Here is a 12,502-nt window from a genome sequence, read left to right on the forward strand (position 1 = left end):
GCACCAAGTCTCTTAGTGTTGCGTTTTCTCAGCTGTTGTTCATGTTGATCCAGCCCATGGCATTTTTCAGATTGTCAAAAAACTGAAGTGACCCAACACTGTCACCCGCAGCTTAGCCGGGTACAGCATGGAGTACTGGACTTCTGCTGCCCTTAGACGCCTCTTGACATCAAAGAATCGAAGCCTCTTTTTCTGGACTTCTGCCAAATAATCTGGATAGAAGGATATCTTCTGGCTGTCGATAGTGATATCCGGGTTACTTGTGGCCGAGTGAAGAATAGCGTCCGTCTGTAATGGAGCAATTTTATTGGAACGGTCCTGGGACGTGCGTCCGGCTGCATAGCACGAGTTGGGACTGTGAGCCCGGTCCACTGCATAGAGTGAGGACAAGGTGTCCGACCCAAACACTTTCATAAGCCAGACCTCAAAGTATTCAGTGGGATTCCCACTCTCCATCTTTTCCGGAACTCCCACCAGCCTAATGTTGTTTCTCCTTTAACGATTTTCCAGGTCGTCGTTTTTTGCAAGCAGACAGGCAATCTGATTAACATGTCATCTGGTATCTTTAGTGAGGTTTGCAGTTTGTCCCCTATATCGCCGACTATTTTCCACTTCCACTATTCTCTCACTTACCTTCCTTGTCTCCTCCTTTAAGTGTCCCCACTTGCAGACTGCGGGTAGAGAGCAGAGTCACCCAGCGTGGGCTCAATGTCTCCGGGAAGACATATTACTATTTGTATTCTCCCCTTCCTGAGAATCATTCCTTTTCCCGGGTCAGAGGAGGTCCCTGCACAGCCGGATTCTATACTTCCTGCAGATCTAGGGAAATGTGCAAGTTCTGACACTGCACTCTGCGCTGACACTCGCACTCTGCGCTGACACTCTTACTCCTCCTGCACGAGCGTTATGTGTCAGGCCGCAGGAGGAGTTGCAGTGATCTTGGTCACTGGCACCCCGTCATCTCCTTCCCTGCCGTGCCACCAGTCATGTTGCTTCACCCCGAGTAATATCCTCCCCCTTACGAATGATAGACACCAGGCAATCTAGCCGCCGAGCACAGCACATTTTTTAGTGCCTCAGTTACTCAGCAGCCCACATGTTGAGGGTACCAGTCAGGTGGTCGGTCCAGCACCTCCAGCAACTCACAAGTGAAAGTCTCTGATGACCACTCACAACATCCCGGGGTGATATATCCTAGGATAGTAATTACGTGTTACTCATGATCCTCACCTCCGCTACCCGTCAGCATTAGGCAAATTTCTTATGAAGGCTGGAAACCCTGTACCCGGGACCTCATGGATTAACTTGAATCTGATATTTTAAAATAGTAGGAGTCCAGAAAATGAAAGGATTTTTGGCTGGAGCAATGGTTTCTAGACACTCACATGGCTGTGAGGATTATTCCTGCCTCCGGTTGGTGCTCTACAACAAGGTCAAGTCCGTAATGTCACTTTCAATGTTACACTAAGAATCAGAAACAGCTCAACTGTAAAGTCCTGTGTATAGTTTGACAAAGACTCTTGCTTTGACTGTAATTTTAAGATCAGCCACTAGGTGGAGGCAGAGCCCCAGAAAACAATTAATTTTTTGGGCTACGGGTGTAAGTACACAAAACAGCCACTGGATGTCAGCAGAGAGCGCACGAGTCTCTTGTAATAGCAAGAGCATTTTTTACTATAATGGTGGCTCTCTTCACCCACCAAGAAACCCCCCTCTGCTCTTCAACACTGCCGACTCCGGCTCTCCAGGTGTCAGGTCAAGCCACCCCAGCAGCCCCCACAGTAGATGGCGAGTCCTGTCCCGGACCCAGGGAGGAAGGAATATGGCTGCAGGCAGCTCCTGCCTCGAGGCTTCACTGGGGTCCCGATCATCTTCCAGGGGCTCACAATGGCCGCAGTGTCATGTAACTGCACCCCTCAGCTCCTATTAGCAGTAGGAATACTGTGAGCCCCTTTTGTTCGCCCTCGCTCCTCCTGTATCTGGTGAGCGGGGCCCTCGCTCCTCCTGTATCTGGTGAGCGGGGCCCTCGCTCCTCCTGTATCTGGTGAGCGGGGCCCTCGCTGCTCCTGTATCTGGTGAGCGGGGCCCTCGCTGCTCCTGTATCTGGTGAGCGGGGCCCTCGCTGCTCCTGTATCTGGTGATCGGGGCCCTCGCTGCTCCTGTATCTGGTGAGCGGGGCCCTCGCTGCTCCTGTATCTGGTGAGCGGGGCCCTCGCTGCTCCTGTATCTGGTGAGCGGGGCCCTCGCTGCTCCTGTATCTGGTGATCGGGGCCCTCGCTGCTCCTGTATCTGGTGATCGGGGCCCTCGCTGCTCCTGTATCTGGTGAGCGGGGCCCTCGCTGCTCCTGTATCTGGTGATCGGGGCCCTCGCTGCTCCTGTATCTGGTGATCGGGGCCCTCGCTGCTCCTGTATCTGGTGATCGGGGCCCTCGCTGCTCCTGTATCTGGTGATCGGGGCCCTCGCTGCTCCTGTATCTGGTGAGCGGGGCCCTCGCTGCTCCTGTATCTGGTGAGCGGGGCCCTCGCTGCTCCTGTATCTGGTGAGCGGGGCCCTCGCTGCTCCTGTATCTGGTGAGCGGGGCCCTCGCTGCTCCTGTATCTGGTGAGCGGGGCCCTCGCTGCTCCTGTATCTGGTGATCGGAGACCTCGATTCTGCTGTATCTGGTGAGCGGGGCCCTCGCTCCTCCTGTATCTGGTGAGCGGGGCCCTCGCTCCTCCTGTATCTGGTGAGCGGGGCCCTCGCTCCTCCTGTATCTGGTGAGCGGGGCCCTCGCTCCTCCTGTATCTGGTGAGCGGGGCCCTCACTGCTGCTGTATCTGGTGAGCGGGGCCCTCACTGCTGCTGTATCTGGTGATTTATGTGATTCTCATTCTTTAATATCTTTTATTGTCTGTACAAGTCCCTGTACAGCACTGCGGAATATGTTGGCGCTATAGGAATAAAATTAGTATACCGAGGAGGATCACTCCCCCATATCATCCTCCTGCACTGTTGATGATCAACACCCCCCCATCATCCAACAACGAGGATCACCCCCCTATGTCATCCCACGCCGAAGTGGATCACCCCATCGCCATCATCGTCCTGTTGTGAGGAATTAGGGATACAGTCTTGGCACTCACCGGCTCTCAGGGGCCCCTTCACTCACCGCTCGAATCAGCAGGTCCAGGTCTTGGGGCTCAAACGTGTCAGGGTTCATGTGATTCAAGTGATTGAACTGCTGGAGCAGCGAGCGACGATCCACGCCGGCACCTGAGAAAGAAGCACAGCAGAATGATGGGGGGGCCTCCCCAAGGTCCATACACGTCCCACCCGCTGCCACAGACCCCTCTGATGATCATGGCGGCCTTCCTCCCACATCTGCCAGGAACAGCACCAGAGACAAAGACAAAACAGAACGTACAGGAGTGGGGGCGGCGAGAAGCGACCTGTGCAGGAGAGTGGGGGCGGGCGAGCCACGACCTGTGCAGGACAGTGGGGGCGGGCGAGCCACGACCTGTGCAGGAGAGTGGGGGCGGGCGAGCGAGTCGCGAACTGTGCAGGAGGGTGGGGGCGGGCAAGCCGTGACCTGTGCAGGAGAGTGGGGGCGGGCAAGCCGCGACCTGTGCAGGAGAGTGGGGGCGGGCGAGCCGCGACCTGTGCAGCAGAGTTGGGGGCGGGCGAGCCACGACCTGTGCAGGAGAGTGGGAGCGGGCGAGCGAGTCGCGAACTGTGCAGGAGGGTGGGGGCGGGCGAGCCGCGACCTGTGCAGGAGAGTGGGGGCGGGCGAGCCTCGACCTGTGCAGGAGAGTGGGGGCGGGCGAGCCTCGACCTGTGCAGGAGAGTGGGGGCGGGCGAGCCTCGACCTGTGCAGGAGAGTGGGGGCGGGCGAGCCTCGACCTGTGCAGGAGAGTGGGGGCGGGCGAGCCTCGACCTGTGCAGGAGAGTGGGGGCGGGCGAGCCTCGACCTGTGCAGGAGAGTGGGGGCGGGCGAGCCTCGACCTGTGCAGGAGAGTGGGGGCGGGCGAGCCTCGACCTGTGCAGGAGAGTTGGGGGCGGGCGAGCCGCGACCTGTGCAGGAGAGTGGGGCGGGCGAGCCTCGACCCGTGCAGGATAGTTGGGGGCGGGCGAGCCGCGACCTGTGTAGGAGAGTGGGGGCAGGCCAGCCATGACCTGTGCAGGGAAGAAAGGAGCGCAAGCTGTGACCTGTGCAGGGAGGGGGAGACAGAGAGCTGTGACCTGTGCAGGGAGGGGGACAGAGGGATCTGTGACCTGTGCAGGGGGGGACAGAGCGAGCTGTGACCTGTGCAGGGGGGTGAGCTGTCACCTGTGCAGGGGGGTGAGCTGTGCCATGTGTGGGGGGGTGAGCTGTGATATATGCGGGGGGGGGGGGGTGAGCTGTGTAGTCACCCCCAACTTATTTCAATATGGAGGTGACGATCAGTGTCAGCCCATGATGAGCTCTGCGGACGGAGGAGTGAACGCTGCAAACTGAGGCATGAAAGTACAAATTTTAAAGGGGAAGTGACGGCAGGCGTTAGGGCAGCTTTCTGCAGAGCAGGCTGTTACAACTCTGCCGGCATCACTGCATGGCCTCCCATTCCTCACACTCCATCTTACTCACTGCTCCAGGTCATGTTGCGATTTCTGTCTGCTGCCGGCTCCATGTTCTGTGCCTCTTGCTTTTTGCCTGCTCCCTGGCTGTGTGCATAGGGGGGCAGCACCAGAACTCTCTGGTTTTTACAGAATCAGGGTGCACCTGTCTAATGTGTTCCTGACCAATTACCAAGAGGCCTCTAGTATTTAGGGCAGCTCCACCCCATGGAACTCGCTTGTGCAATGTATTAACTCAGTGTCTTGCTACTGAGCTGCCAGGTCTTGCTCTGGGTTTCGCCTTCTCTGAAAGCTTCACTCCCTGCCTTGTACTTGTCTGTCTGACCTCCAGGAGGCAGAATATCCTGGTCCCTGTGTCTTTGTTCCTGTACCTTGTCTTGTACCATTACCTTGTTTGAACTCTGTCCTACCTCTGTCTCCTTGTCTGTGGCTTCTTTCTCTGCTGTGTCCTCTCTGCTTGTGTGTATTCTTGCAGCTCTGCTTACGTTCCGCACTCTTGCAGCTCTGCCTGCTTAGTACTCGTGACTTTGCCTAAACTCCGCACTCTTGCAGCTCTGCTTATGCTCCGCACTCATAGAATCATAGAATGGTAGAGGTGGAAGGGACATCCTGGGTCATCTGGTCCAACCCCCTGCTCAAAGCAGGATTCATTAAATAATCCCTAACTGGTGTCTGTCCAGACTTCCATTGGAGGAGAACTCACCACCTCTCAAGGCAGCCTGTTCCACTCATTGATCACCCTCACTGTCAAAAAGTGTTTTCTAATATCTAATCTGTGTCTCCTCCCATTCAGTTTCATCCAATTGCTTCTAGTCTTTCCTTGTGCAAAGGAGAATAAAGATGATCCTTCTACAATGTGACAGCTCTGGAGATATTTGTAGACAGCTATTAAGTCTCCTCTCAGTCTTCTTTTCTGCAAGCTAAACAATCCCAAATCCTGTAAACGTTCTTCATAGGACATGGTTTGCAGACCAGTCTCCATTCTGGTCGCTCTTCTCTGAACTTGCTCCAGTTTGTTGATGTCTATTTAAAATGTGGTGCCGAAAACTAGACACAGTATTCCAGATGAGGTCTGACCAAAGAGGAGTAGAGGGCAATAATGACTTCACACGATCTAGACTGTATGCTTCTGGTAATACATCCCAGAATTGTATTTGCCTTTTTTGCTGCTGCATCACACTGTTGACTCATGTTCAGTCTGTGATCTATTAGTATACCCGTCTTTTTCACATGTGCTGTTGCTTAGTCTTATTCCTCCCATTTTATTTATATCCTTTTGAATCCTCTCTCTAGTATTAGCTATCCCTCCTAGCTTTGTGTCATCAGCAAATTTAATCAGTGTACCCTCAATTCCTTCATCTAAATCATTGATAAAGATGTTGAACAGTACAGGGCCCAGGACAGAACCCTGTGGTACCCCACTTGAGACATACTTCCAACTGGATGTGCAGCCATTTACAACCACTCTTTGGGTCCGATCACTACGCCAGTTATGAATCCACCTAACAGTTGCCTTGTCCATTACATAATTAGTCATTTTTTCAATAAGGATGGTGTGAGATACTTTGTCACATGCTTTGCTGAAGTCAAGATATACTATATCTACAGCATTTCCCTGATCCACCCAGTCAGTGATTCTGTCATAGAAAATTAAACAACACAAGGGAACCTCAGCCTGAATTAACCACCAAGCCCAAAGAAGAGAACCAAATGATACTGGAAAATATCTTACTTTATTGACAATAATTAAAAGATAAAAGGCATGATACATTAAATACAAAGAATACCCAGGGGAGACCAGAATAACACCCAAAATCACATTGTGTAAATGTGTGCCTGAAATCACAGCAAGATAGAAAATTATCAAAGCATAATGCTTGATGGGATGAGCTTATGATACTATATACAAAGCCACTGCCAGATATGCCACGTATGTGAGATGAAAATTTAATATTAAATAGTGCCCTTACAGGGCATACACAATAAATCGTCACTATATGCAGCGTTAATCCCAAATATTACCTGAAAGCTGGAAGGCACAAATATATTTAGGCAAAAAAAATCAAATAATGAAGGGTGATTCGGTGCTCCCGTCTCGCCCCGACGCGCATTTCGCCCTTAGCTTCTTCCGGGGGCGTGCCCAGGAGGTGGAAACTGGAGTCTTTTAACTCGGTGGCAACCAATCAGTATAGCAGAAAGAGGAGGGCCTATATTATGGACCGTATCTTATTGGCAGTGAGGTGAAAAAAGCAGCCGGAGGAGGAGACGATGACGTCAATGACCAGTATATGGAACGCACCATAGTTACACCTCCGGAACTACGCATGTAACCTAGAATTCTCTACATCAGCACACCACGAGCGAGAACAGCGGCGCATGCGGCCATCGTCATCATCCATAATAAGGCACTTCTGGATTGGCGCTCCCTGGACCGCACGCTGAAGCGCAAACATAGTAACATAGTAACATAGTTAGTAAGGCCGAAAAAAAGACATTTGTCCATCCAGTTCAGCCTATATTCCTATATTCCATCATAATAAATCCCCAGATCTACATCCTTCTACAGAACCTAATAATTGTATGATACAATATTGTTCTGCTCCAGGAAGACATCCAGGCCTCTCTTGAACCCCTCGACTGAGTTCGCCATCACCACCTCCTCAGGCAAGCAATTCCAGATTCTCACTGCCCTAACAGTAAAGAATCCTCTTCTATGTTGGTGGAAAAACCTTCTCTCCTCCAGACGCAAAGAATGCCCCCTTGTGCCCGTCACCTTCCTTGGTATAAACAGATCCTCAGCGAGATATTTGTATTGTCCCCTTATATACTTATACATGGTTATTAGATCGCCCCTCAGTCGTCTTTTTTCTAGACTAAATAATCCTAATTTCGCTAATCTATCTGGGTATTGTAGTTCTCCCATCCCCTTTATTAACTTTGTTGCCCTCCTTTGTACTCTCTCTAGTTCCATTATATCCTTCCTGAGCACCGATGCCCAAAACTGGACACAGTACTCCATGTGCGGTCTAACTAGGGATTTGTACAGAGGCAGTATAATGCTCTCATCATGTGTATCCAGACCTCTTTTAATGCACCCCATGATCCTGTTTGCCTTGGCAGCTGCTGCCTGGCACTGGCTGCTCCAGGTAAGTTTATCATTAACTAGGATCCCCAAGTCCTTCTCCCTGTCAGATTTACCCAGTGGTTTCCCGTTCAGTGTGTAATGGTGATATTGATTCCTTCTTCCCATGTGTATAACCTTACATTTATCATTGTTAAACCTCATCTGCCACCTTTCAGCCCAAGTTTCCAACTTATCCAGATCCATCTGTAGCAGAATACTATCTTCGCTTGTATTAACTGCTTTACATAGTTTTGTATCATCTGCAAATATCAATATTTTACTGTGTAAACCTTCTACCAGATCATTAATGAATATGTTGAAGAGAACAGGTCCCAATACCGACCCCTGCGGTACCCCACTGGTCACAGCGACCCAGTTAGACTATACCATTTATAACCACCCTCTGCTATCACTAAGCCAGTTACTAACCCATTTACACACATTTTCCCCCAGACCAAGCATTCTCATTTTGTGCACCAACCTCTTGTGCGGCACGGTATCAAACGCTTTGGAAAAATCGAGATATACCACGTCCAATGACTCACCGTGGTCCAGCCTATAGCTTACCTCTTCATAAAAACTGATTACATTGGTTTGACATGAGCGATTTCTCATAAACCCATGCTGATATGGAGTTAAACAGTTATTCTCATTGAGATAATCCAGAATAACATCCTTCAGAAACCCTTCAAATATTTTACCAACAGTAGAGGTTAGACTTACTGGCCTATAATTTCCAGGTTCACTTTTAGATCCCTTTTTGAATATTGGCACATTTGCTATGCGCCAGTCCTGCGGAACAGACCCCGTCGCTATAGAGTCCCTAAAAATAAGAAATAATGGTTTATCTATTACATTACTTAACGGACCCAGGAAGGAGCCCCTTCGGAAATGCATGGTGATGCGACGGAAGACGCATGCGCTCTATTGCTAGGGTGCCTGTTAGAAAGAGAGTACTAAAAGGAAAATACGAAGGGTGACAACCATATCTTTATAAAAAAAATATATATTATATGGCCATAAAAAATGCAATTATGTAAAGAAGAAAGGAAGGGGAAACATTAAAAAAGGGGAGTGCAATAATATAAAATATTTTACTTAAAGATACAATGGAAAAAAGTGCAATAATATATTGCTAAATAAAACATAAATCCCCTCTAATCTATAAATAAAGTGCAATGAAGGTATTGCCTATAAGTATATAGAGATGCAAAAACCTTACTATACATGATTAATAAAGTGCGAATGAGAACCCCAATTGTACAATATGTATATATATGTGAAAAATATACAATCAGCATGGTAAGAAAGTATATAATAAATACAATACAAAATTGTGTAAAAATGACTTGTCATATACAAATACAACGTGACATACATCACTGACATTGTGAAATAAACTTAGTGCTAAAATGGTGAATACAATAGAATCCTTTAACATGACAATTAAGTCATATACAAAATTGCATGTATTATAAACCTTGAAAAGTAAACACATGCAGGGGAAAAAAAAAAAAAAAAAGGGAAGCATAATTAATTATTATAAATCCACAAGACTCTTCTATAGAGATGAATTCCATCACCTCAATGACCCTTATATTTGATAACAAGGGCCTTTTATACACTCCAAAAAGTCCATATATTGAAAAAAGCCTCTTCAGAAAGACTAAAGGAACCACCGATCCAAGGACTCCAAGATGAAACAAGATAAGCAATCTTAAAAAACAAAATATATATATATATATATATATATATATATATATATATATATATATATATACACACAAAAAGATCATGCCTTTTATCTTTTAATTATTGTCAATAAAATAAGATATTTTCCAGTATCATTTGGTTCTCTTCTTTGGGCTTGGTGGTTAATTCAGGCTGAGGTTCCCATGTTTTGTTAATATGTTCTGAAGTGCCAAAATTAGTATTGATTGTGGGACATTGTTGTTAAGTAATAGAAGGAAATTAAGTTAGTCTGACATGACTTATTAGTTACAAACCCATGCTGACTCTGGTAAATCACTTCATTCTTATCCAGGTACTTACATACATGTTGTTTCACAATTTGTTCAAAGATCTTTCCTGGTATGGAAGTCAGACTCACCGGCCTATATTTCCCTGGGTCTACCTTCTTCCCCTTTTTGAAGATAGGAACGACATTTGCTCTTCTCCAGTCTTCTGGGACTTCTGTTCTCCAAGAATTTTCAAACATTATTGAGAGTGGTTCAAAAATTTTCTACTGCTATCTCCCTTCAGTACTCTGGGGTGTAATTCATCTGGACCTGGAGACTTGTATTCATTTGTTAGATTTTGAGAAAAAAAATTAGCTTTCTGTTTATCGATATCCTGTATTCTTCTATTCATTTATTAGGACAGTGAAGATCAGTTGATGTTACATTTCCTTTAACATCAAAACAGATGCAAAATAGGAATTTAAAAGTTCGGCCTTCTCAACATTCTTTCTTACCATTTCATCATTTTCATCCTGTAAAAATCCTATAGCATCTTTGACTTTTTTTTTACTTTTGACATATCCTCAAAATCCTTTTTTACTGCTTTTGACGTCTCTTGCAAGCCTTAATTCATCGTCAGCTTTAGATAATCTGATTCATGCCCTGTAGGTTCTGCAGACAGCATTATATTCTTCTTTAGATATGCCTCGCTCTTTCCATTTGATAAACATTTCTTTCTTCCTTTTTAGCATGTGTTTAAGTTCTGTGTTCATCCATCCTGGTTTCCTTAAATGCTTCCTATTCTTCCCTCTTTTTGGAACTGTTAACGATTGTGCTTTGAGAATCTCATTTTTCAAGATTTCCCAACCTTCCTGGACATTTTTGTCCTCAAGGATATCCAACCATTGGATCCCTCCGATTCTCTTTCTGAGTCCCTTAAAATCTGCCTTTTGGAAATCTAACCTTGAAGTCTGAGTCTTCACAGGTCTTCCTTTTCGAGTTATCCAAAATTCTAAAATAGCATAGTCGCTACCTCCTAGGGTCCCAGCCACTCTTACCTCCTCAACCATTTCCTCCCTGTTTATAAGGATTAGATCCAAGGTAGCAGACCCCCTTGTTTTCTCACCTACCTTTTGGAAGATAAAGTTGTCCGCAAAAGAGGATAAGAATTTGTTTGACCTGTTAGTTTTACAGGAGAGAGATTCCCAACAAATGTCTGGATATTTGAAATCTCCCATGACCACTATGTTATATTTTTTGGAGAACTTGGCCATTTGATGCATAAAGAGTTCATCCATATCTTCAGCTTGCACAGGCGGCCTGTAGTAAATGCCTACAATGGTGTTCTTTCCGTTGTTCTGTCCTTGTAGTCTTACCCAGTTTCCACAGAACTCCCAGTCTCTGAAGCTTGGATCTCTGTGCAGATATATGATTTTCTAACATACAGTGCGACACCTCCTTGTTTATCAAGTCTGTTTCTTGCAAATAAGTTGCATCTTTCTAGCCTTGTATTCCAGTCATGTGTATCGTCCCACCAAGTTTCAGTGATTCCAATGACATATTTCTTCTCCTGTGTTAGTAGTTCCAATTCTCCTTGTTTGTTACCCTTGCTTTGTGCATTCGTATAGAAACATTTTAGTTTGCGATTGGTTTCTCTTCCTCCAATACTTTTTATTATTTAGATTTTTTTGTCTTTGTTCTTCCCTTCCACTTCTAATAGCAGAGTTCTCAATAGTATTTGTCAGGTGTATGGCTTTTTCTGGCCTTTTGCTTCCTTTCCCATATTGTTCTAGTTTAAAAGCTCTCCTGATGAGTGTAGCAAGGCGACTTCCAAATACATGTTTTCTAGTCTTCGTAAGGTGCACTCTTGTGGCTCTGCCTGCTCAGTACGCTTGTGACTCTGCCTGTGCTCCATACTCTTGCAGCTCAGCTTGCTCTGTACCCTTGTCTTTGCCTTCTCTGTACTCTTGCGGCTCTGCCTGTGCTCCGTACTCCTTCATTCTGGTTCTGCTGCTGCAGACCCTCCTGCTGCTCTACAGCTCTTATCTGCAGCCTTGCGGTTCTCCTCCTGTGTCTCTTCATACTCCATTTCTTCCTGCCTGTACCAGTATTTGCTGTGAACAGGTCTCTGTTTCTCCATACACCATTCCTATCAGTACCAGCACCAGCTGTGTGAACAGGACCCTACCTAATCCATACACCACTCCTGCCCTGTCTCAGCCGTGCCCGCCTGCCGTGTCTCAGCCGTGCCCGCCTGCCTACTTGTCCGAGTTTCTGCCGTGCTCATCTGCCCGTCATGCCTGTCGCCCGCACCTGTCCTAGTGTTCCTGTTTCCCAAGTGGGATCAGCAGCCACAGCCAGACATCGCCCTGGAGTAGCACCTGGCAGCTGCCTGCCACACAAGTCTAACCTCACCATCAGAGGCTCCAGTGAATACCAAGGTAGCGGCTTAGTCACGCCCCTCCAGGGTAGTCGGTTTGTGGCACAGTGGGTCCTGTTATGTTGGGCTGGTGGTTAGGAGCACTAGAAATGACCAGATGAGCAAACTAGCAATACAGGACGAGCTCTGGGAAGTGGGAGCTCTGCTGACCGCAAGCCCTAATCCTATCAAACAACAACTAGAAATAGCCGTGGAGCGTTCCTGACTCTGCCTAGACGCCTCTTCACAGCCTAAGAGCTAACTACCCCTAAAGATAGAAAATACAGCCTACCTTGCCTCAGAAAAATTCCCCAAAGAAATAGGTAGCCCCCACATATATTGACTGTGAGTTAAGATGGAAGTCACAAACACAGGAATGAAATAGGTTTCAGCATAGGAGGCCAGACT

At 47.4% G+C, this 12,502-nt stretch overlaps 1 protein-coding gene across 3 annotated transcripts in view; it reads right to left on the reverse strand.

Moving 5' to 3' along the window:
- NUCB2 (nucleobindin 2) overlaps positions 1-12,502 on the reverse strand; it is a 53,261-nt gene that overhangs the window by 27,513 nt on the left and 13,246 nt on the right. For all 3 annotated transcript variants that reach the window (XM_077286579.1, XM_077286577.1, XM_077286578.1), the window contains exon 5: positions 3,149-3,252. In XM_077286579.1, the coding sequence (XP_077142694.1) occupies positions 3,149-3,252 (104 nt within the window). The remainder of the gene's footprint in view (positions 1-3,148; positions 3,253-12,502) is intronic.

Source organism: Ranitomeya variabilis, chromosome 2, assembly GCF_051348905.1.
Source record: "Ranitomeya variabilis isolate aRanVar5 chromosome 2, aRanVar5.hap1, whole genome shotgun sequence".
NCBI lineage: Eukaryota > Metazoa > Chordata > Amphibia > Anura > Dendrobatidae > Ranitomeya > Ranitomeya variabilis.